The sequence below is a fragment of the Poromitra crassiceps genome (assembly GCF_964638095.1).
Source record: "Poromitra crassiceps genome assembly, chromosome: 1".
Classification (NCBI taxonomy): domain Eukaryota; kingdom Metazoa; phylum Chordata; class Actinopteri; order Beryciformes; family Melamphaidae; genus Poromitra; species Poromitra crassiceps.
In genome coordinates this window covers 123,293,487-123,319,942 of record NC_139623.1, presented here as the reverse complement: position 1 = coordinate 123,319,942, position 26,456 = coordinate 123,293,487, and the positions used below count along the sequence as shown (strand labels likewise).

General features: G+C 43.9%; 1 protein-coding gene across 1 annotated transcript in view; it reads right to left on the bottom strand.

Moving 5' to 3' along the window:
* Positions 1–957: 957 nt before the first annotated feature.
* The window catches only part of hlcs (holocarboxylase synthetase (biotin-(proprionyl-CoA-carboxylase (ATP-hydrolysing)) ligase)), a 125,684-nt gene continuing 100,185 nt past the window's right edge, over positions 958–26,456 (bottom strand). Inside the window, exons 7-11 of the mRNA XM_083635561.1 lie at positions 22,894–22,961; positions 20,183–20,343; positions 14,843–14,957; positions 10,638–10,851; positions 958–1,607 (exon numbers count right to left, since the gene is read on the bottom strand). Of these exons, the coding sequence (XP_083491687.1) occupies positions 1,436–1,607; positions 10,638–10,851; positions 14,843–14,957; positions 20,183–20,343; positions 22,894–22,961 (730 nt within the window). The 3' untranslated portion in view covers positions 958–1,435. The remainder of the gene's footprint in view (positions 1,608–10,637; positions 10,852–14,842; positions 14,958–20,182; positions 20,344–22,893; positions 22,962–26,456) is intronic.

Genomic DNA, 26,456 nt, shown 5'->3' with positions numbered 1-26,456 from the left:
CTGCGGCTTATATACCGGTGCGCCTTATAGTCCGGAATTTACGGTAATGTAGAACGCAAAACACCCGCATTCCTGTGATAAAGTTAACGTTTGTGTCGGCTTTAAAACGGAGGCGCTGCCTGGTTCCCTGTTGCCAGGAAGGTGGGAGGGACTATTTTATTTCGCGGAAGACTTTGACTAACAGCCATTTAAACAGCCATTTAGACTGCTTTATTTATTACACATGGAAATATAAATGACTGGTCTTGTTTTGTTGGCAAGTGACCATGGAATAAGCGGGTTAATGCCCTTCGAGGTGTACATTATCACTTTTTAAGGGACTTCGCTGAAGTAACCGGTCCTCGGCTGTGCCTCGGCCCGGTTCTCGCTTCAGCGTCGTCCCTTAAAAAGTGATAATGTACACCTCGTCGGGCATTAACCCTTTCATAAAAACACACATGCCAATACACAATAGGCTGTGTACTGGATCCAGAGAAGACCTTGCATCTGCAGCAATAAAAGTCCTTTGAGCTATTTGGTGTGCAGATCTCTCTCTCTTCTAGTTTCCATGAGGTAATTCACAGAATCTTACACCTTAAAAGTGCAATTACCAGTAACTATATTTTTACTCTCCCATAGCACAAAGTGACCATAATATCTTCAGGGGTTGACAGCCTTGTTTATACCAAAGACCATGATTTTGCGAACGTGATACCATCAAAACCATGCAAGATGCAATCACGAAACGTTGGTGTGTAGTTGACATAAAAATTAAGGCAGAGTTTGAAAATTATGGGTGTGATCTGAGCAAGGGAGCCGCCCCCCCCCCACAATTTTGCAAACGCAACAGCGTCAAAACCGTGCAAGATAGTCACAAAACTTTACAGGTGTATAGTTGACATAAAAATTAGCTAGTAAGCAGTGAACAGCAAAAATGTAGTGGCAGCCTTTATTTTCATAAAGATGATATTGAGAGAGATAAGAGCAAGACCTGCAGCGATCAGTCACCATGTTCATATGACAGGCATGACATCAAGCTCAGCTGAAGGATAACAAGTTCCTCTGCAACATTCCTAAATGTATATTAAAATATTCAAGTTTGCCAAGACCATGATTTAAATTGGTTGTCCCTTTTACTGCACGATGTGCACATTATGAAAATTATGTAGCTGCCTTTAAACTTATCCAATACTATCTCTTCATTAAAATTTACTTACATAAGTTTAACATCTACAAAAGACTGATAACAGATGCCATAAGTCCCACTTTAAACAATGTAGTCAAAATGGGGTATTCAAAAGCAATAATTATGACTGGTATATTAATTAATTTGAAAACAAGGATATATTTAAATACATTTTGTTGCCAGATTGGTCGACTAAAATGTTCAGTTCAAAGTGATGAAGATGCTGTTGATTGTGTAGTAAGCTCTTTGAGGAGGGTGGGTCCTCTCCTCCTAGCGCTGCTTGGTGACCACCAGGTTCTTTAGCATGTCGAAGGAGTTCCCATCAGGCTGCACAGAGACCAGGCCGTGCTCCTGGCAGTGGACCTGCAGGAAGCCGTTGGGGTCCAGGCCCAGCACCTCGGCCTCCGGGCCGTCCTCACTCCACAGACGAACCCGAGTACCGCTGTGGGTCCAGAGCACAGAGCGAGCCGCCGTCACCTTTCTACATTGTGTTTACAGCAGTGGTTCTCAACTGGTCTAGCCTCAGTCACGACCTACCTTTCTCTGTAGTCATTAAGTCGAGACCCATATTTCTAGGGTGGAGACTCTGGGTGCACTCTTTTTTGGGGGTATGTGACCAAACTCATGTTGAAAGTCAGCACTGCACTTTCTTGGTGCCCCAGAAGTGCACCCGCCAAGTTTGAAGTCGATCGGACGAATGGTTCTGGAAGATAATCCATTTTCTGTGTTGCCAATCGGTGGCGCTATGACTATGCAGCGCACGTGTCCGAATTGCATGGAATTTGGCACTGCACTCTGTCAGGTCCCCAGCAGCGCACTCCCCAAGTCTGAAATCAGTCGGATGAACGAACATGGGCCAGTCTAGCGTGATGCTAAATGACCTGCGATAGCGTCCTTTTTCTGACACTCGTAAAGACAAATCTAAATTAAGTGATTAAAACGATATGTCGCTATATAAAAATAAGTTATATTTGACTTTTCCAGCATTAAAGGCGCCCTCCAGTCAGTTTTTCTACCTGTGTAACGTTGGTGTTCCATGTCAAACACACATGAGCGCACGCTGTATAAATGCTATATTACAGCTTTGCGTCTTGTCTTCATGAAACGATTTTTTTTTAATATATTTTATTTTAAATTTTACCTGGAACAATACACGAACAAAACAAATGAACAGGCTCAGACACAGGAAAGGAAAATAAAGAAAAGCATACATATAATATCAACAATTATTACAATGTACTGCTACCAGCCACATTGCTGGTGCTTATGTGCTTGTAAGAGATGTTCATGGGGGGTCCATGAAGAACCAGCCGGGCAAGTCACCCGCCGCCCTCATCGAGGTAGCCTAGAAATTGGTCCCAAATAGTTAGAAACTTTTTAAGTGAGTTGGTTCTCAGGGATATGAGTCTCTCCATCCTTATAACAGAGATCATGGGCTCTATCGTTGCATCGGCCTATAATCTGCGCCCATCACTTTCATTCACAACTTCACTCTGTTCTGGGAACGCTCCTCTTTTTTCTCTCCTGATGGCCTTCACCCAAACGCGCTCGGAGCAAAAATGCTCGCAGCTAATCTGCATCGCGCTTTGGCTGTTCAAGCTTCCACAACCCTCCCCCCCCCCAATGTTTGACTGACGGAGTCCCTTCATCCACCGGTCATTTCCGGTCAGTCCCAACATTCCTCTCCGGTCCCCGCCCAACTCTGCAATAGCTCCCCCCCATGGCCTGGTGGTCTTATTACGCCTCCTTCCTTCATTTCAATCCCTCTCTCAACCACTATTCTGCTACCTGTCCCTGTCTCTGTAGAAATCCCACATCTCATCCCTGTTCACATCTCCACTTTCTCTTCTGCCAGACCTGCTGCCTCTACTCATATCCCCTTCCCCTCCATTTCCAACTCCAATAACCCCCTTCAAATCAGTAAGCAAAATAATAACAACAATCTTCTAATCATTAAACCCCTCCCAACTACCACTCCCTCTCCGCCTTGTACTAATTTCACCATTTCAGCTGGACTCTGGAATTGTCAGTCAGCAGTAAACAAAACACACATAATTTCATCCCATGCTCTCACTCAATCACTCCATTTCCTTGCCCTTACCGAAACCTGGATCATACCTGAAAACACTGCTACTCCCGCTGCACTCTCTTCTGCCCACTCATTTTCACATACCCCTCGAGCCTCCGGCCGGGGGGGCGGCACAGGACTACTCATCTCTCCCACCTGGACCTACACAGTCACTCCTCTCACTCACCTCTCCATATCTTCATTTGAGTCTCATGCAGTTGCCATATCCCTTCCATTTAAATTTTTCATTATTGTCATTTACCGTCCACCTGCTCCACTTGGTGTTTTCCTGGATGAAATGGACACCCTCCTCTCACTCTTCCCTGATGATGGCACCCCCCTGATTCTCCTGGGTGATTTCAATTTTCACACATCAATCTTGCAATCTTCCCCCTTTCTCAATTTTTTCTCATCTTTCGATCTCTCCCTCTCTGCATCACCCCCCACTCATAAAGCTGGCAATCTACTCGATTTGGTTTTCACCCGTTCCTGCTCCACTTCTAACCTTGCTGTCACTCCCCTCCCAGTTTCTGATCACCATTTTATTTCTTTTTCTCTCCCCATCTCCCTCCCACCCCCCCACCCATCACCCACCCACACTATATCTACCAGACGCAACCTTAGAACACTTTCTCCTACATCCCTTTCCTCTGCTGCCCTTTCCCGACTCCCCTCTGCTGAGGAGTTTTCCCTCCTCTCCACGGAGGAAGCTTCCACCATCTTCATGTCCTCTCTTTCCTCTGCACTCGATTCCCTCTGTCCACTCTCTATCAAACCCGCTCGTTCCTCTCCCCCTGCTCCCTGGCTGTCCGAAGCCCTCCGAAACTATCGGATGGAGCTTCGGGCAGCCGAAAGAAAATGGAAGAAATCTCAGCACCCCAATGACCTCTCAGCCTATCAACACATCTTCTCTAAATTCACCGACGCAGTTTCATCAGCCAAATCATCATTTTTCATCTCTGAAATACAGTCATCCGCCAATAACCCCAAAAAACTATTCTCTACATTCTCCTCTCTCCTCAACCCCCCCCCTCCTCCTCCTCCCTCCTCCCTCTCTGCAGATGACTTTTCTACATTTTTCACAAAAAAGATTGACAATATACGCTCTTCCTTCCCCCCTCCACCCTCCAATATCAGTTCTCCTGTTTCCCACCCTGAGTATCTGCCATCCATTTCAAAACTCCCTTCCTTCTCTACCCTTTCCTCTGAAGAAGTCCTCAAACTGGTTCATTCTAACCCTGCTACCTCCTGCCCTCTTGATCCCATCCCCTCCTCTCTTCTCCAGTCCATCTCTTCCGATTTATCCCCTTTTCTCACATCCCTCATCAACTCCTCCCTGTCCACAGGCATCATGCCACATTCTTTAAAAACCGCTAGAGTAAAGCCCCTACTCAAAAAACCCTCTCTTGACCCCACTGACATTAATAATTACCGTCCTATCTCCCTCTTATCATTCATTTCCAAAACCCTTGAAAGAGCAGTCTCAGATCAACTTTCCCTCCACTTATCACAAAACAACCTACTTGATCCCCTCCAATCCGGTTTCCGATCTGCCCACTCCACCGAAACTGCTCTCCTTTCCGTCACTGAGGCCCTACACACTGCTAGGGCCTCATCCCTCTCTTCCGTCCTCATTTTACTAGATCTATCTGCTGCATTCGACACAGTCAATCACCAAATTCTTCTTTCCATTCTCTCTGATTTAGGTATTTCTGGTTCTGCACTTTCCTGGTTTTCATCATATCTCTCCAACCGCTCCTACCAGGTATTATGGCGAGGAGGTCTCTCAAAACCCTGCACTCTCACCACTGGTGTCCCCCAGGGCTCAGTCCTGGGCCCCCGACTGTTCCTGCTTTACATCAGATCTCTCGGCCATATCATCTCATCACACGGTTTTTCCTATCACTGTTATGCCGACGACACACAGGTCTATCTCTCCTTCCCCCCCTCTGACACCCAAATCATGATTCGCATCTCCGCATGTCTCAAAGACATTAGTAAATGGATGTCCACTCACCACCTGAAACTGAACCTAAGCAAGACCGAGTTGCTCTTCCTCCCTGGAAAAGACTGCCCACTGACTGACCTTTCCATCTCAATAGACAACACCATTGTAATACCCTCCAAAACTGTCAAAAACCTGGGTGTGATCATAGACAACCAGCTCTCCTTCTCCGCCTACATTTCTGCAACAGCACGCTCCTGTAGATTCTCCTTATATAACATCCGCAAAATCCGTCCATTCCTCACAAAAGAAGCAACACAACTCCTGGTCCAGTCACTTATCATATCAAAACTTGACTACTGCAATGCCCTTCTAGCTGGCTTACCTACCTCTGCTATTCAACCACTCCAGCTTATCCAGAATGCTGCAGCTCGTCTGGTGTTCAATCAACCCAAATTTTCCCACGTCACCCCCCTCTTCCACGACCTCCATTGGCTTCCCATTTCCTCACGTATTAAATTCAAAACACTTACTCTAGCCTATAGAGCAGTAGACCAGACAGCCCCTCCGTACCTACAATCTATGGTCAGATTCCAGCCCTCACACCGCTCCCTCCGCCCCTCCACTAGTGCTGGACGCCTCGCCCCTCCACCATTACATGTACTCAACAATCGCTCATCCCGTTCGAGACTTTTTTCATCCCTGGCACCGAAATGGTGGAACGAACTCCCTCCCTTGGTCAGGACGGCCGAAACTTTTCCCATCTTTCGAAAAAGACTAAAAACTCACCTTTTCGGCATTCCTTCATGAACTGACCTTTGCCTTGATCCTGTCACTGCCTTGTTTTACTGTTTATATTGTTTTGTATTCTTGTTGGTTGTAAATAACTTGTTGTACGTCGCTTTGGATAAAGGCGTCTGCCAAATGAAATAAAGTAAAGTAAAGTAAAGTAAAGTCATTGCATAAATGTGTTTTTATTGTAAAAGAAAATGTGAAGTAAGTCATCTTATTGGAGCGACATCACAGTAGGAAGTCACAGTAGAACCGAACTGTGTTACGGCTGTCACTCATCTCCTAAAATTACGTTAAATCTGCGAGGGATATATATACCACCAGGATGACATATATGTTTCACATAGGGTTGTGTTTTGATTTCGAGATTTTATTTTGTCCAATATTGAAATGTTCTACAATTGCATGTTGTGTTAACATTACACATGATTTCTATCTACCTTTCTATCTATTTAGGCTCATTTGGTTGCTATTTATTATCTAAATGTATTAGCCCAATGCATGCTGGGAGATTTCACATGTGTGGCTTTGTGCCTGTCTGCTGTCTGATGTGCGAGCGAGTGAGAGAGAGAGAGGGGGGACAGAGAGTGAGATGGCAGAGGACAGTCTGCGCAATTACGCACAATAATAGAACCGGCAAACTTTTTTCCCATCAGTCATTTCACGTGTGTGGCTTTGTGCCTGTCTGCTGTCTGATGCGCGAGGGAGTGAGAGAGAGAGAGGGGGGACAGAGAGTGAGATGGCAGAGGAGAGTGCACGCAATTACGCATAATAATAGAACCGGCAAACTTTTTTTCCATCAGTCATCAACCGGCGCACTGAATAGGCCTGGTTTTGAAAATCGCTAAGCGCTAAATTAACGCGGGGGCGGAAGATATCGTTAGGCCGGTATTTAAGGCCGAAATGCCCATTCTGGCACTGCGCCACGCCTCTTTGGCGTAAAGCGCATTTCGGGGCCTAAAACCATGTTGCTATATTCCCGAGGCAGGCGCAAGGCACGTTTTTTTGCGTTTAACGGCAGTTTTTGGGCCCACTGTCTGTCAACCACAGTTGGAAAGAAGGTGAAGACGGGGACTTCCATTCTTTCAGAATGAGTTTTTTGGCAACAGTTGTCCCCAGTGTCAGAGACTGTTGCACAGCTGTAGGAAAGCCCAGAGAGGTCTCCGAGCAGCTGAAGATGGCGAGTTCTGCCTCCGGCTGAAGGGTTATTTTGTAGGCCTTAGAGTGTCTCCATTAAACTCTTTTAGAAACGACAATATTTTTATAATATCAACAACCAGCCAAGAGATATAAAGCTGGTGGGTTTTATGAGAAGAGCATGACTCAAACTGGTTAACACTTATTATCGTTTTTGCAAAGCTAGCGTTTTGAGCCTTGCGAACACTTAGTTAACAAATGTAGCTAACAGCTAGCTAACGCCAGAGGCTAATGCTAGGTATTTACTGTATATACTGTATTATCTGTCTATCATACATCAATCACCAGACCATTATTGTGTCTGACACGTCATCACCCGTTTTTACCAACATCTTATTTTTTGGACATTGAGCCCAAAATAAGATTATTTGTCATCAAATACAGTGGCTAACAGTGTGGCTAATCAACAGTCCAGGTCATGACTCACCAACACATGAAATATCATAAAAATGACAAAATACACTGGAGGGGGGCTTTAAACTGGTTTTAAACATTACGTGGTCATAGCAGTTGTCCGACTTTGACTTTGGACAATAGCAGCAAAACTGACCGACTTTGCAAACACTTCTGCTATATTGAATTGATCACAATGAGAAGCAAAGCTGGCATCATAGACTGTAGCAGGGATGTTTGCAGTGCCTACCCATGGATAGAGCTGCAACGATTAATTCATTAGTCGATTAGTTGTCAATTGTTAAATTAATCGCCGACTATTTTGGTAATCGGTTTGAGTTTTTTTTTAAGATTTCCTGTAAACTCACAAATGTATTGGAAAAGGTCCGACACTGGCTGCAAAACACGTGCCTGTTGCTAAATACAAAAAAAACGGTATGCATGATGTTCAGCAAACGACCAGTTCGTATCACAAGGTCCAATGTGTTTCTGGGGGGGGAGGAATTGGAATTGGTCTCCCATTTCAAGTACCTCGGAGTCATTTTGGACTCGAACCTTTCCTTCAAGAAACACATCAAAAAAATGAAAAGCACAATTAATTTCAACTTAGTTAATTTTAGACAAATCCGGCCTTTCTTAACTCATTGAATGCCATGGACGTCCTTCGACGTCCAATTAAATAGTGACGTAGAATGCCACGGACGTCCTTCGACGTCCAATGCGTTTTTTGACGGTGGGACGTCGATCAAAGCCTTCCGCAGCTCCTGTACAACTATAGTAGCTATTGGAGGTGTATAACCTATTTTACGGACTCATTAGGTGGCGACAGTGCTTGCTCGGTGCAGTCCAGATTAGAGACAGGTCCGAGAAACAGCCTAAAAGCCGTGGATCAAAGACAACCCGATGCATGCTCCCAGAGCCATTTGCTCTGTCGCGGGAGCTGACATTGGCTCCGAACAGGAGTCAATCCGCGCTCACAACTGAGCCCCTCTGTCCCTGTCTGTCTGTCTGTCTGTCTGTCTGTATAGTTTCTCCAACCGATTAGCAGCCAGGAAAGCAGCCCCTGACGCCAAACCATTCAGCAATCCGGGTTGGCTCTTCCCTGCTGTGGCGCTGAGAGCCGACAGCAGCACACAAACGCAGCACTCCGAAAATATAATGGTTGCGTGAGGCTGTGTGCAGTGTGGGGAGGAGTTTACGGGGGGAGGGGGGGAGGGGGGTGGTGCACGCAGGGCATCACACAACAACTACGTCACTACATCAGAAAATATTATCTTCAGACTCAGTGAATGTGCTTGAAATGCTGCATTTCACAAAAGGCGGATTATCTCAGCTAATAATTTGAAAAGCCTGAAAACGCTGAAAACAACCTATCTTCTCCGGCTCATAACTAAAGAACGGAAAATGGTATCAATAAACTTTTTTTTGCTGATGATACAATAGAGCCAGCTCGTTCTTGTGCGTGTTCGGTGTTTACATAGTAATATCACACAATATTCTGTGGGCCTCGAGAAATCACTGAAAACGCTCTGAAAACTCTGGCACTGGGAGCATCCGTTCTCCAAAAGTGGCTGGCACTGAATGAGTTAACAGTTGAAGCAGCTAAAACATATCTTCACTGCATGATCTTCTCTCACATTGAATACTGCTTCACAAACTGGTCGTTTGCAGGTGCCACTGTCATAAAACCTATTGAACAGCTCTATTACAGAGCCATCAAGGCATTTGCTAGAAAACCTTTGTCATACCACCACTGTAACATTCTGGAACAACATCTCTTCCTGAGCTTTGAAAATCTCAAGGTCTTAAAGAGTGCCTGTTTCTTCTTCAAATGCCTACATGGACTAGCTCCCCCTCCGTTACAGGAATTCATCCAAAAAAATAGAACCACTGGACTCGGCACTAGATCAGACACCAGAGGTGATTGCAAGGTCCATCGTAGAATGACCACGTTTGGTCAAAATGTCCTATCGATAAAAGGCAGCCAAATATGGAATAGTCTCCCCGTCTCCATAAGGGACAGCCCCACCCTTGCCGCTTTTAAAGGTAGTCTTAAAAAATGGCTGAAAACAAACCAGTCATGTGTCCACAGGTAGTATGTTTTTTTTCTTCTCTTTTTTTGTGTGTATTATTATTATGTATTTTTATTTTTCTAAGAGTAATTACTGCCATGTATTTTAGAGTGTATTGTTGCTACTTTTGTTTTACGTAGTTTTAGAGTGTACTGCTATGTTCTATGTATGTTTTTATTATGTTCTACGTTTTACGCTCTGTTTTTTGTGTTTTATGTTTTATGGGGACAACGGATGGAAATTAGCCTCGTGCTAAATCCGGCAATTTTTACACTTTTACTATGTTCCAGGTTTTACTATCTGTTCCTGTGGTTTCTGTGTTCATTAATTTTGCACTGTCCCGTCCAAATAAACTAATAAAAAAAAAGAAAGAAAAAAAAGAAGAAAAAAAGAAGTAAAAATTATCTGATTCCAGTGAATATTTTCTGGTTTCTTTACTCCTCTATGACAGAAATCTGAATATATTTGGATTGTGGACAAAATAAGAGATTTGAGGACGTCAACTTGGGCTTTGGGAAACACTGATGAACATTTTTCACCATTTTCTGTCATTTTATAGTCCAATCAACTAATAACCGGATTTAATGACCGTGATCAAATTCCTTATAACCATACCGTTTCAAATTGTCATTATCATTAAAACCGTGGTACTGTGATTACCATGTTACTGTGATTACAGTGCTTTGAATAACATGGTAAATACTGTCCATCATCAACCAAAGTTGGCAACTGTCTCCCAGATGCAGACGTGCAGCCTTAGAGAAATGATTTTAGTGAGTGTATCAGTCCTTTTTGGGTCTGAGCTTTCAATATAAAACTTGGTGAAATTATTTCTGTGTATTAGTACTTTTTGAACATTTTCAGCAGATTTTAACAATACCGTGATAATACTGATAACGTGATAATTTTGGTCACTATAATCGTGATATGAAATTTCTACAATAAAATAATCAACAGATTAATCAACAATTAATAATGAAAATAATCATTCTTTGCGGTGCCTACCTGTGAAGCCATCTTTTGTAATAGGTGGGCAGGACAGCGTCTGCCCCACCCTGTTGGAAGGCGTGGATGAGGCCCTCCAGGGAGGTGAGCGCTCTGGCGATAAGCTGGGCCGAGCTGAGCGGCTGCAGGCTGGCCCCCTGCTGGCTGTTGTAGCGCTGCACCAGGTCATTGATGCAGATGGTGGGGTTGCTGTTGTTCACATTGAAGCCACAGCCTGTGGGGGCACAATGTCATGTCCTCTTAGTCTGAGCAGGCTCAAGCCTCGCCTGCTAAAACCACCCTGATCACCTGAACTCACATTCTCCTACCTGTCAACATGAAAGGAACACTCCGCCGATTTTCATCCAGCTTGGTATCATTACAAAATCAGTAGTATATCAGAAAACTGCAGACAGTTTTACAGGCATTTATTTAGTTTGACAGTTGATAGAGTTGATTTGAGTTAAAGGGATACGCCAACATTTTTGGAGATTCCCCTATATGCCATATTGCTGATAGTAAATTTAGAATGTGGATGCCTTTATCTTCACTGTGCGTGCAGTACAAACAGCGGTACACCCCTCACTGCTAATAGCTTAGTACTACATGGTACAGCTGCCTATTGTCATTCAGTCACCCAAAATACACATTCCAACAGCGCCAGAAACACTCACATGTAGATGTTGTGACTCATGTACTCACCACGCGATGAAATAATAATCCAAAGTTACGTGAAATGGTCTCGAAGTAAATCCATACCGAGAACTAACAGAGTTCCCTCTGTAACCAAAGTTACTTCCTTGTTTGCCATGAGGCGCATGTGCTGTAGTGATGACTGCACACAGATATTTAGATGAAAGGTCAAGGGAACCCTTTGAAAATATTATTTTCCTGGTCAAAATTTAGTCAAATGTTTTAGCATTATTTAGCCCCTTACCGACAAGCTAGGATGACATGGTTGGTACCAAAGATTGTCTTATTCTATACACCTGGTTTGGATGTTAAAGGAAAGGTGTTTTTCTGGGGTAAAACAGGTCTTTGAAAGGCCATCCTGTAATAGGGACCAATGCCTATGGTCAGTATTCGTCATTGCTCAAACCGTTTCAACTCTCCAATCTCTTGGTAAAGAGAGCAGCGTTTCCATTGTCCCATAATTGCAGGACATTGGCCTTTAAAATGAATCAAACACCTGTAAATTAAAATCTGCAGTAAATTATCTCCCGACGCAATTAATTGTAACCCCGGGTTAAATCCCCCGAGTTAAGAATATTGACCTGTCACTTTATAGTTTGGTAACACTGTCAAACAGCTCCACACGAGGTGTGACAAATTAACTTTAGCTGCTTCTGATTGGTCAGTCTAGAGAGGTACATCACATTTCTCTAAAATGCTATTGGCTAATGGGGCAGCTGCGCGGGACTGAGTGTTGGGATTTTGACAGTGCGGTGAGGTTTGTGTGTGCGCTGCTGTGTACTGATATAGCGCGTGTGTTTTCCTCTTAACATAGTGGCTAGCTACCCAAAGCAAGCCAAATCTCCTATTTTCAAGTACTCTACAATTAGCCTGACTCATTTGTAATAAGTGTGTTTGTACGGCTAAAGTTTTGCATGCTATCCTATCGTCTGAGAACTGTAGCCTGATGCTAATGTAGAGGCTAGTGTTTTCCGCCTGCTTGTTAACGTAGCTAGGCTAGTGTTTTCTGCCTGCTTGCTAACGTGGACGCTACATGGATCTATTATATTATCGTGATGCTAGTGTTTTCCGCCTGGACGAGACGACCAGCTGGACCATCGCCACACCAGATAGCGAACCGTGTGACTGGAAAAGTACGGTTACCCCTCTGGAAATGATAGCTTGCTGCTTATACTTTAAAATAAAAAATATAAATCTACATGCCTAATTATGTAATTCTTTATATAGCCTAAGCCTATATCAATTGTTTTTAAGCTCAATAAACACAGATTTAATGTGTCCTGAATTTATACCACTTGTCCTATGTTTGAAATCTTAAAGGACACAATGTCCTGCAGCTGTAGGTGCTAACGGAAACCCTGAAAGAGAGCAAGGCATATCCACTTTCTTTGTGTAATTAAGCTGTAATATCAATAGAAAAGTTATCTTTAATCAAGTAGCTGCAACATGGATGAATAATAAATATATGTAAGCTAATATTTAGGCTATTGATTCAGTCTAGTCAGTTATTAACAGGATTTCTCTTTCATTGTTTTACGTAGAATATTATATTTTGTTTTAGTTGATCAAATTGAGTTGAGCTTGGGTTAAAGAAGTTGCTATAATTTTTTTGGTGCGTTTATTAATCCAAGCTGAGTGATGGGCTGCCATGTCACAGGACAGAACACACATTTTTACGTCAGGGGCTCCCCACCAAAAAGCAACAAGGTATCTCCCACCAATGATGCATTGCCATTCTCTGGACCATTAGCAAATATGAAATTTCGATTTCATTCAAATAGCTGCAGCTGGCTGAATTTTAAAGACCCTGGAAACCGAAATCCACAAAAACCTTCTAACTATGTAATTTAGCGTCTTATGTGAGTAATTATAAGCCTCAAAACATTTGAGACATTAGTTTTAACGGTTTTAACCCAAATCTTAAATATCGCAATTTACAATTTTTCGTGAGGCAGCTTTGAATTGGGCGGTGCTGAACTGCTTCAAATTCCCCTCCTAGTGACATCACTAGGAGGAGCCAATCAGTGACGTAGCTTGCAGTTGTCCATTCAACAAAACCTTCGTGCCCCCGCAGCCCGCTGGGACTCTTTCTGAATGGTGCCCATTCATATGCGTATTCCCAGTAACTAACCAAAGCCAGCAAGGACAATCGAACTCCATTCCACCCCACCTCTCCCCCCGTGATTTGGGAGCTGGTTCAATGTGACACACCCAGACAATCCTAGACATGGCAGAGAATTCTGCTTGTTTCTCTATGTCATAGAGCAGGGGTGGGCAACTATTTTTCATGGGGGGCCACATGAGAAACCCAGATTGTTGCCGGGGGCCGAACAAATATTGTCATGCCGTAACCCATGGATGGGCAACTTTGATGATAGAGAGGGCCACAAAAAAATGTCCTCGCTACCAGATTTTGCTGAGGGCTGAACGGCGCCAGCGCGAAGAATTTGGGGCATTTGAAGCCAGGTTTAGAGGAATAACTCATTTTAAATTAACAATTGTGATGCCATTATTCAGTCTTAACCACCAATATTTGATCCTTTTTTCACTCCTATGTCACCACCTGCTCTCCCTGCAGGGCTTGAAATTAACTTTTTTCACCACCTGCCAATATGGCTGCTAGATTTTAAAGTTACCAGCCAATTAGAATTTCCACTAGCCGAAATGTTTTTCTTGAAATAAACCAGAATATGAGTGGGTGAATTTAAGCATAAGTATCAGTAAGTGGCCCGGGATTCTCAAAGCCTGTGTTGAGGGTCACACAAGAACAAAAATGCACTCTTGAAGCTAAATAAATCCAAAACCAACAAGTTAATTATTTAAATTTCTACTTCAATGTAGAACAGTCATTTCTTACACATGAGATTACTTTTAGCCTTTTAGTCATAAATATTATTGAAAGATATTCCATATTCCAGACTGAAATGCTATAACAGAGTATTGGCCAGAATGACATGAACATTTGGACACTTATTCAGTGGGTATCTTGCATGTTGCGTTCAGGAGCACTGTAAAAAAAAAAAAAAAAAAAAAAAAGTTTTTTTTTTTTTTGCAATTCCATCGCGGGCCACACAGGGGGCGCCCGCGGGCCGCATACGGCCCGCGGGCTGTATGTTGCCCATGTATGTCATAGAGTCTATGACTTTCAAACCTAAATGTATATACTTTTGCGACGTTCATCGTCGTTCAAATTTTGTTGGTGGCTTATTAACATAGGACCCTGTGGTATGATGAACTCAAAATGCATATTTATTTTGGGTTTCCAGGGTCTTTAAAATGTGTATATTATTTTACTGATGAGAAATAAAAACAATTACATAGCCTGTTAACTCGGCCTAAATGCATTTATTTGGTCTCATTTATAAAGTATTGAACACTGGTAATACTGGGAATAATACTATACAGATACTATACCAATACTGGTATAGATACCCACCTTAGTTTAAAAGCACAACGGATAGTTATACGAGTATTAGTAAATGCTGCAGTATTATGCACTTGGATAATTCCTGGGATAAAGTGGAGATCTTTACCAATGAGGAGATGGAAGGTTGGTCCCATGACTGTGGAAGTCACTAGTACTCCTCCAAGCTTTATTAGGTTGCTGTAGTAGATATCATTGGGCCACTTCAACCTCAGGTCTATGTCCTAAAAAAAGGTTGAAATACATCAAAATATCATGTGTAAGTCCACAGCAAAGCTATAAGACCTGTCAATGAGGAACATTAAAAACGAGAATGACCGCACTGTGGATATATGCCTCCGCTAACAAGTGAGCAGTCGACATGCATGTCTGTCCAGACCTTGATGTTTGAGCCAAATGTGAAGAAATTCCGTCAAGGTGTTCCTGAGATATGGCGTTACCGAGCTTGAAAATGGCGTTCAGGAGGTCACGGTGACCTTGACCTTTGACCACCAAAATGTAATCAGTTCAACCTTGAGTTAGGGGTGGGCGATATGATATTAGATCGTTAACAATTAGAATGGCTCCACGATCTGCCTTTCCAGACAGACCGTTAGTATCGTGCTACATGCAGTGCACATTCTATCAGTTGCATTTCTATTAATCTGTCGAGACAGACTTTCGACTTGCATCGAAAATCTGTCGGCAGGCTCCGTCAAAAGGTGTGTAACAGCGCTCGCATGCATGCTGTGCTTTACCCGATCAAGATGAAGTGAACGTGACCGGTGAGCAGTGGCGGCCGGCCACTAGAGGGCGCCGCCCCACCTACCCACATGAAGGAGGGGAAAATAAAACGTTATCAGAATCAGAATCAGCTTTATTGGCCAAGTATGCAATCACATACAAGGAATTGGGCTCCGGTATACTGTATATATGTATATATGTATATATATATATATATATATATATATATATATATATATATATATACACACACAGTATATATATATATTTTTTTATGAGCGAGGTGAATATTAGATAGTGAGTATATAATCTGCAATAAATATGTACCGGTAGATTCATAATGATCTACATGTGTACTGTTTTGGGTCAACTATTTTCTTGCACCCAATTGCCACGGACGCCGTCCGGGGACTTCCGGCTTCCACCAGTGCTGCAGCCAGGACATGTGCTGTTCACTCAAGACAAATGGATTCGGGGGGGCTCTGGGCGCTCGTATCTAATGACCAGGTGGAGGTGGCGTCAGGTAGAGCGAGTGTCGTGACATAGGCTAGGCTACTTATAGTGACGTAGATGGGTAGGGACGCATACAGTCGCTCTAGCTAGAAGTCCACATGGGGGCAGTCCCCCGCCGACAGTCCCTTTAGTGCAACTCTCCAGTCTGGTCGAAAATCGTATTATTTACTTTAACTTTCGGCAGACTTCCTCGAGCGGTGGGGACGGCAATGCATTCTTGACGGACTCTATATTTGCATGCATGAACGTGCTTTCCTCATAGGTAATGTAATGTAACTCATTCACATGCTGTGGGAAGTCCTTCTTCCAAAGTGTTTATGCCATGTGCTTTTCAAGTAAATATGGATGCTAAAGCTAATGAGGGAAGCTTGATGTAGAGATCAGAGGGCTGCTGACCAGGTTACTGTGCCTATTTCTGTAATCTGCTCCGTGATTGATATGCCTATTCTGTTGGCCATATGATTCAGAAGGTACTAGTAACGTCCGTTACTACTTGCTTGATTTAGGGCTGGAGTGGACGATAATTCAATAGCCAATTATTGTTTGTTGTCTTTCAGTGGAATCATCGTGATGATATAAAAACTGATCAAATGAGGTATGGCAGGAATATTATTTGAAAATGTAAGGTTTGTTTGACATCACAATTCAGTTCAATGAGATGAACACTGATTTTGCATACGTGAAACATATGATATTGATATTGAGAAGAATCCTTATGATTATCATATTGATTTCAACCCCATCGTCCAGGCCTATATTTGGTATAGCCTGGACAAAAATGCACCAGCCGCGTGTAGTCAAATCTTACAATTTTCAGCCTATAGCAAGTTGCTACTTGCTACTAGCAACGAGCTAGAGTTGTTATTGTTGTTTCATAGCGACGGATGGATTTGAGAGCGACACTCAGGGAGCGTAAAATAAATGCATTAATGGGCAGAGCCGGTCGGTTGGAGCCAATGGCAGAGCTTGCAGGGAGCAGAAAGGGATTTTCTTCCGCTGCCGACCGCGCCTCTTGAGTTCCTGTTGCACCACATTGAAACGGGGCTGCCCCCAGAGGTTAGAGAATTTTTGTTTTTTGTTTTTGTTTAACCGATGGGCATTTTTATGTCTGAAAGATGCCTCCAAAGTCCCCCCCCCCCTTTTAGTTGGCAAAGTGTGAGCAGCATGGAGGACGACAACACAGAAGGGGAGTTGGTTTTACTTGTGATTGTGAACACACACACACTTAACGTAGCAGGCTGGCATCTTCGAATGAGTGAAAGAATAATAATAATTAGCCGCCTCCACAGTTCAGACTTAATTTTTCGTTACAGCATTGGTTATCGCTGCCTGCTTGGTAGTCGACGAGAGCGAGACGTGCTGCTCGGTGATAGCAGTTCACTCGCTGTGGTAAGAAACCCAGTCCAGTGATGGGAGTTGTAGTAAAGTTAGCTTGACGAGCAGCAGCACTTTGATGTTTGCCTCCTTATTTGTGCGTGGCTTGTTAATGCCGCCGCCTCTCTCATGTTCAAGATATTGAATATTTTGACACAACACTACACAACCTGCATTTTGCTCGGCCCGGGCGGTCTGTTGCAGTTGCCCATGACATGTAGGCAGCCTATTTCTTCATTAGCCAAGCGGCTAGCTCTGCCTGCCTGCCTCCCCAAGTTTATGGAGCTGTATCAGATTCATAAAACGGCATCAACAGGATTGGCAGTTATACCAGGACTGCGCTCGGAAGGAGAATGTCAGAGATGTCTCCGTCCATCAACCAGTGAAATCCTTCATTAAAGGACGGCTTTACCGTGGGGAATATGAATATATATTAAATCTCACGCCCCTAAGGTTTTCGAATCCGTTGAAATTTTTGAAATTGGTGCTTCCCTGCCTGACCTATCAACCATCTCTCACATATTTTTCGGGCCAGCCGACGCGTTACGCGTCTTCTGGCCCGAGTCCGCCTTGCGGAAGTCGAGCGCCTATGAACTACAAGTGTTGTGAGCCATGGTCCCGCCTCTAGAGGTCCTCCACGCCCCTTCAGAGGTCTCAAAGAAAAGCAAAAGGCAGCCATCTTTTTTCAACCGCCTAGCCTATGGTAGCTAGGTTAGCTTTCCATAGCTCCTTGCAAAGAGACCATATCTCTGGAACGGAAGCACGGAAAGACACGGGACTGGCGGCATTGGAAAGCTCGTCAAATTTTACATCTAGTAGTAGGTGCGTTGAAGTAACGAAATCAACGCTGAGCAATGTACCCGATTTTACACATTTTTACATGAAATGGTTACAACATCAAACTCCTACAAAAATGCCTTAAAATGCACGAATTTTTTTTTATGAAGACATCTCCCGACATATATACTACCGTTTAAATTTGGTGCAAAAAAAAAGCGCTTTACAGTCAGTAGGTACATTCACCCATTCACACACCGATGGTGGCAGGTTACCACACAGGCTGCTGGCACACCAACGGGAGCAATTTGGGGTTCAGTGTCTTGCCCAAGGACACTTCGACATGCAGACTGGAGGAGCCGGGAATCGAACCACCGACCTCTTTTATCCAAAGCGATTAGTGAACGACCCACTCTACCTCCTGAGCTACAGCCGCCCGGATTGGGCCGATTTTCGGAAATATTGTGATATTTGGGAAATATCACAATCCTGCTAGTTTGTCAGGAAGGTAGCTAAATAACACTCAAAATTTTGGCAAAACTTTGGCGAGGGAAACATTTATTTTTTCAAAGGGGTCCTCTTTTTCACAGCCTAATGTTGACAGGTGTGTGTGTGTCCGTGTGGGTGTGTGTGTCCGTGTGTATCCGTTTTGAACTAGCTAGTAGCCTTAGGGGTGGTATACGCAGTGGAAGTGGTCCCTGGGAAATTTGGTTTGGTACGTAGTGGTACTTGGACGGAAAAGTTTGGGAACCCATGCTCTGGAGGACAAACACATCAAGCGGGAGTTGGTTTCATTGTGTCACCTAAAGTCAAGAAAGCCATCACAGAAGTCTGACCAATCAATTAACGCATCATAAGTATGAGGATAGATGCCAAGCCAAAGCCTGTAAATTGAATACAGGTCTATATGCCAACATCGACCAGCGAGGATGAGGAAGTCATGGAAGTTTATGCAGAGATGCATAAACTCCCAGGTAGGAGAAAAAGGGGGAAAAGCACTCACGTTTGTGTATTGTCCGTATTCTCTGATTAGCATCTAGTTGCTCGGCTAGCCTAGCTCAAGCTAGCAGCTCCAGTTGCTGACAGCCAGAAAATTCCAATATCTGCGTCTAGAACTGGCTGTCCGTCCAGGTCACAATATTAATCCACAGATTCTGGAGCTCTGCAATCAGAGAATTCTCCAAGATAGCTCGGGAGCCGGGGCTCTGTGCGCAGAGAGTTCCCCATCCGCGATGGATAAGAAGGACTGCGCTTTTTATAGCTTGTTGGGCAACTGCTACTCTATTAGCTTAGCTCAGAGTAGCTGGGGACAGCTAGAGAGTTCCAAGTTCTGCGGTCTTCCAATTTAAATGAATCACGCAACCAGTACCAGCGCCGGCACCATGAAGCCTCTCACACCAGCAGGTTAGTAGGTTGATACAGATCTTGGCTAAAGACCACACTGTATCGGAGGAGGATGCTGCTGTGCTGCCGGGGGCTGCTGCTAGCTAATTTGCTTCAGCGCGGCCCCGCACCCAACGGACACTCCTAGGTTTTGATTTGTTTTACCTTCTTTTTAAGTCCGTTGGGAGTCCAGCTGCTAGGCACTTGCCATCGGCACGGAACCATTCCTGGTCCATTACTGCTCGTCGGTCTTCTGTTTGTCTCTTAACGATTTCCATTAACATAAGCTGTTTAGCTGGACGATACAGATAGCTGGTAGCTACGTCAGCCAGTAGCGCAAGCAGGGTAAACTTAAGACCAGTTGTTTCCGATCACACAGAAAGTTCCATATACTCCGCCACATTGGCCGCACGATTGTTTGTAAACTTACAGTACTTACAGTACTCAAAAACTCACAAAAGTGTGCAGTGTAAAATAAGATATACTTAGTAGTATATGCTTATTTTAGGCTACTAATGGGAATAGAATCAACAACTTCTATATAGTGCTGTTCTAGGGAACTATTTTATTTGTATTTGCATGTATTAGGACGAAATGACAGCACTTGTGTACTACAGTATGGTATTTAATATAATCATGCTGAAAATGCCAGTATAGTTCAGAGTACGTAGTTTGTTACCTGGTATCCGGGCAGGGTGCGAACAGCCTCCACTACAGCCAGGGCAGCTAAGTGCTGCAGGAAGGGAATGTTCTGGCCAAGCCTGGAGTTGAGCCCCACCTGGACACTCAGAGTGAACATAGCACAGCCCAGAGGACTCAGCCATGCATTCCCTCCACGGCCTGAAGACACAGCAAACATACAAAGTACAGGAAGAGGGACAGAAACAGGGTGGGAACTAGGGGTGGCATACATTGATGTAGATTTAATCCGACCAGGCACAATAGTGACCGTAAAAAGTTACAAGTTCAGTTATAAGGCTCTAAAAATGTTACTGAATGATGTATCAATGCATTTCCAGCAAATATTGAAAGAATAAAGGGTCTCAATGAAATATGTGCCATGTCATATGTTGTATGTGTGTATGTATGTAGTGTAAATTGTCACATGACCAGGGCTGTTTACGTCCTGGTTGCACCAGGTGAAGAGCTTGGCTGCATCAAAGCTCCCAAACAAAAAGTTATTAAAGTATGTTAACATAAAGATACGTCAATTTTTGACACACATAATCTTGAAGATGTCTAGTGTTGATATATGCATTTGCAATTACTCAACTTTGTTCAATGTGGTCATAGAATGAGTAAACATGTTGACGGCAACAATAGTGACCGGTGGGATAACACAGTGCTTCTAGGTATGCACATACTTATACACATACATTAGGGATGGGTCATGATTTTCAAATGTACGTCAGCCACGCCAACAATGGTTTGTCAGAGGAGAACAAGATCCAGGCGGCGCCAGCCTTCACCAATGCAGTGCGACTCTACCGCCAGGCTCATGGACACTACAGCACCTGGGCAGCACATGTGGCATACCGTCGCAGATACTGTCTAACCTGGTGATGGAGGGCCTCCTGCCCAAATTGAGGGAGCTCATCTCCCTTCACTCAAAGGCAAGAAGCACGAGAGGCAGAGGAACTAGATGCTGATCAGTGATAGGGTGTACAACCTGTTGCAGCACCAGGGCCAAACCCAGTACAAGGCTGTGGTGCACTAGGGGAAGTAGATGCCACAGAAACGGATCAGGGGCCCATGTGGGCACCACAGAGCCGTCCAGAGGTCACGCCGGACTTCTCCCCACCACTGCATGATGACAGCAGCTTCCAGTCTCCCACTGGTGAGGAGGTGGTGGAGGAAGAAGAGAAGGAGCGGTACCCTCCAGTATCGAGACTGATCCAACTAGCACAGAGGCCCCACCATCCAAGACAGCCCCCCACACCCCCCCAATGTGTTAATAGCTGGGCTGGGATAAGCATTTTGATTAGGATTTTAATTCAGTATACACATTAGATGCACTGTGTTATCCCACCGGTAGACTCACTTGTCAGCCTCCCCTCACTTCCGTGAGAGGAGTCTGGCTGCATGGAAACAGGCTGCTGGCATAAGCCCTCCCCTACTCTACAGTAAGGCTGCCACGATTAGTCGACTAGTCGCGACTACATCGACGATTTAAATCGTCGCCAACATGTTTTTTTTGGAGCTGAAAAAAAGAAAAAAACATTTGTTTTGTTTCCGCGGAGCTGCTACCTGTGATGGCCTCACTGGCTGGCTTGGCATCCAGGCGTCTCCGTCCTGTCTTTGATGCACATGCGCAGTACCCATCATCCGGGGAAAACGTGACATCACCGTGACCGGAAAAACAAGCAGCTCCCAGTGCTTCTCCACAGAAGAAATGTCTAGCCGTCCTCATACTACATCCAAAGTGTGGGAGCATTTCACCCACAATAATGTGAAGTGCAAAATCTGCTAAATTAGCTGAACTCACGAGTATGATGCGTTTGTTCCACTGCAGCGTAATGACTGCCGCGCTGTTCTGCAAAAAGGCAAACAAACTTTGCCTCTCGCCTTCATCATAGTGTTTGTGGGCGATACAGAAGAAATGGCCGATAACAGCTTTGCCTCCTTCAGTGGCGTTGGACATGGATGTAACTCACTGAGGTGCTGTGCACATAACGAACAAAGCCCACAGCTAACAACAGCTAACAGCTTGCTAATGCCAGGCTACCATAGCTAACGTAGCTAACAGCTATGGCCATGTAGTGCTCCAACTGGTAGCCGGCATAACTGTAACGGTTCCACAATGTAAAAACCATTGTAATTCCTGCAGATGTGGTGTGGTTCAGCTCTCTGTTGAAGCACAATAATATGTGCGACCTGTGAGAGGCAGTAATCCACTGCAATGCATGGAGTCTGCCAGAAAGCCGTAGAAGAAGAATGGACTTTTAAAGGGGCAGTGTCATGGCATAGTTTTGAAAGTTTTGGCATTAAATGTAGCTTGCAGCACTTTCCAGGTGGTTCTAGGACTTTCCAACCTGCCCGGATGATAACCCACCTCCATGCACATTTTCAGGTTAATCGGTCCGGCGGTGTGGGCGTGTATAGACGACAGACACCCAGACAGACAGACAGAGGGACAGACACCTTCAACTTGATTATGTAGATATGCAAACCAGTATCTGGAGTTTTGACTGGGGTAACCTGATTAAATACTGGTATTGCTATTAAATCAGAAGCCACTCCTGACAAATAAACACCCAAACTACTTCACGTGAAACTTTGACATTACTGTCAACCTTTCAAGTACATTTTCATTTTGCCCTTTCCTTCTGCAAATACTGCTCCATACGTTTGAGGTGTGTATGAATGGTGCGTGTGTGGAGAAGCACTGACCCCTGCCCCGGCTTTGTCGAGCAGCCACAGCTATTACGCCCATTTCCTTTGGTAAGTGCAGTGTCAGTCTGAGGAGAGAAGCAAGCAGACAGAGACAACAATGAAGCAGAAGGGAATATCTAAATGTTAAAGTCAAACTGAAATGAAAAGTGACTTTTTCTATTTTGGATCACATCCCTGGTTATACACTGCACCTATTTAACAATGTATGCACCCACAAAAATCACAAAAATCAAATTTCCTTCGTTTTTCACATTTTTCCCCCACATCAAAAGTTCATTCATCAAGAGTTCATTCATAACAGTCAACTACAGTTTGCTGACGTCAGGTAGTACTATCAAATTCCTACCCCATTTCAACCAATCATACATGACAGCTGTAAATAAATCTTCATGGCTCTGAGAAAATTCTGAGCAGGCAAGATGGCTGCCTAGTGCCTACATGGGCAACATTTTCGACTCCATAAGTGTTGGCCAATAAGTATGCAACACATACAAAATAAAACACGTTGTAATACCGTCATTTAATGTAGAATGCAAAAGGACATGTAACAGGCTCGTTAACTCGCATTCCAGGAATATTATTTTGACATTTCAAGGTGGGCAGCCAACACTCTCGAAAAAGCACTATCCCTCTTCCTTCTAGGCCATGTCTACATTACCTCGTATTTGATGGGTCGGCACTTCGTTTGCACCTATTGTCCACACTACCTCTATTGTTCTGAGCATCAAGCCGTTTGATGAGACGTAGGCTATCGTCTTCGTCACCAAAATCCGCGGTAGAGTTGGAGTGTGGACACAGGGAAAACGCAGACGCTTGGAATTCCCCATTGCAGGCTATATAAGCTATATACCGGTAGATATTTTCATATTCTGAAATAGACTGTTGTCGGGATTATATGGGCTGCGCCATGAAACGATAGAGATTCAACCTTTCAACTATAGGAATTTTAAATAGGGTACTACTGGTAATCATATGTAAATATGGCTGGCAGCTAAATAAAAAAATGTAGTTTTTTTTGCCTTATTTAGCCTATTTAACTTTAAGAGAAATACAGTAGGCCTAGCCATCCTGTTAACGAGATGTCCGTTATTTCAAAATGCCATGATGTCTGCATAATAGCCTGACATTGCAGAAACACACAATTTGATTTAAAAATAAAAATGTGTTTGTTCTGATTTTATTCCAAAGATTCCGACACTTTATTTTCACTTCCATTGACATATTAACACTATATTCCTCTGAGAAAGGATTGTCGGCAAGCGGTCATACAGTACACTAATCTCAACAAGCCATGTGCTTGGCATGCAGTGCGCATTGCGCAATTGCGCATCTAGTTGCCTTTGATCTGCTGGTTATAAGGTGGTTGACAGCCGAATTTAACGGCCGCAATCCGAAAATTAGGCTACCTACTAAACAAATAAGAATTTAAATGCGGAGGAGTAATTGATGTATGTTCATATTACACATGGGTTTTCACTGCTGGTTTGCGCATTGCAAGTTGGAGAAACACTTTGGATTTGGGTTGGCCAGCAAGCAACAGGTTATGGTTTTGTTCATTTTAAATTAGTTTAAATTCGATTTTGGGCCTTGATTATGCCATTCTATAGGCCCGCATATCAATTGACGAAAGGAGTGTCGGCATTAAGTGTTAGCCTATAAACTATAACTCCTTTGATGTCCAACACGGGGTGCACAGCGAGATGAAAGCCTGCATCTGCCCATCACCAGCACAATTTTGATATATAGGCCTATTGAAATAGGCTAGAATTAAATGTTCACACATCTCCATCAATTAAATAAGCGAATATTATTTTGTGATGTGTAGGCTGCCAGGGGTTCCCAACCTTTTTTGTGTCGCGGTCGGCAATAAATATGATTATTTTTTTATTTATTTTCAGTGTTTATTCTAATTTATTTCATCTGATATGTATAGGCCTAAAACTGTAGGAAATTCATTGTGTTTATAGGTGTTGCCCCCATATGCACGTGAGTCTAATTTATTATAGAGTTAATATAATGTTAGTCTCGGTTTCCAGACGTTTGGTGAGCGGCGCCAACAGCGCCACCTAACCACCAAACGTCTGGGAATTTACTGTTCCAAATCTGGTTCAGAGCCCGGCGAGAATGGCCGGCAGCAGACACGCCTACATTTATTATTAGAATTTTATTTGGTAGCGGCAATGCAATGTTTCATAGTTCCAATATAGAGCAAGACACTGATGTGCTGCAAAGAGAGTTTATACCTGTTGTTTATTTTACAAAAACAAATCCTACCCGGAAGTGGTCCGCTTGCTACTGTGAAGTCATCAGCAGGCTCTGTAACGTAGCCTCGGGAGTCGGGTTTATCGCTGGGGGAAAGACCTCTAGCCGCCGGGGCCGGATGAAACATGTCCTATTAACAGGTTATGTTTGTTTCTAAGTGATTCATATGTTTCTCCGCAAACGCGACAGCACCGGTTCTGCATGAGCGTCACTGCCCCCAGAAAGCAGGCCCGCCCACAACACTCATGATTGGTTCTGCGATGCAAGGCTTCCAACAGCACCACCTAACGTTATGAAAAGATTTAAATAGTAATATTCTCAGTTTTACAGTAGTGAAACGGATTAAGACTGAGAGCTGAGTCTAATATAATGTAGGCTATAACTAGTCTACTTAACTTTTCAATAAAAATAAAAATAAATAGCTTAAACATATGCCTTATGTTATTTAGCCTATAGGCTATGGATGTTTTCAGGGGAGCTGTGGGAAGGGAAGGATTAGTGTAGATAGAACACTTAAATTAACATATTCTGCCCGTTTTCTGGAAAACAACCTAGTGAAGACTAACCCCTAGAGTGCTGCTGCTGGCTCCCGGAGGCAGCCAGTCGCCCGGTCCTCTGCTCTGAGACTCGCACAGTGAGCCAGCCAGCGACTACACACTCCACACCACTGTATTTACATTATATTGTGTTATAGAATGGAATTTGTATCAATAATCATCATTCCTCGTCCCGCATAAACAACAGCATTTGCAGCCAATATGAAAACGATACTGAATGAAGCCAGGGAGTCAGGACGTTGTCTTATATGAATGTATTAGCATCACACATCCCCTGTAAACTGCATTACAGGGGGACTGCAATCATCTCAGTATACATGATGTATAGAGTACAGAGGGTTACAGATGCAGTGAAGATGTAACAATTGTCATCAATCTTTATAGGCAGAGAGGAGAGAGAGAGAGGGGAGGATAATCTGTACTGTGGAGCACACATGTTTTATAGGCAGAGAGGAGGGGAATCTGTACTGTGGAGCACACATGTTTTATAGGCAGAGAGGAGAGAGGAGGGGAATCTGTACTGTGGAGCACACATGTTTTATAGGCAGAGAGGAGAGAGGAGGGGAATCTGTACTGTGGAGCACACGTTTTATAGGCAGAGAGGAGAGAAGGGAGGAGAATCTGTACTGTGGAGCACACATGTTTTATAGGCAGAGAGGAGAGAGAGGGGGAATCTGTACTGTGGAGCACACATGTTTTATAGGCAGAGAGGAGAGGGGAATCTGTACTGTGGAGCACACA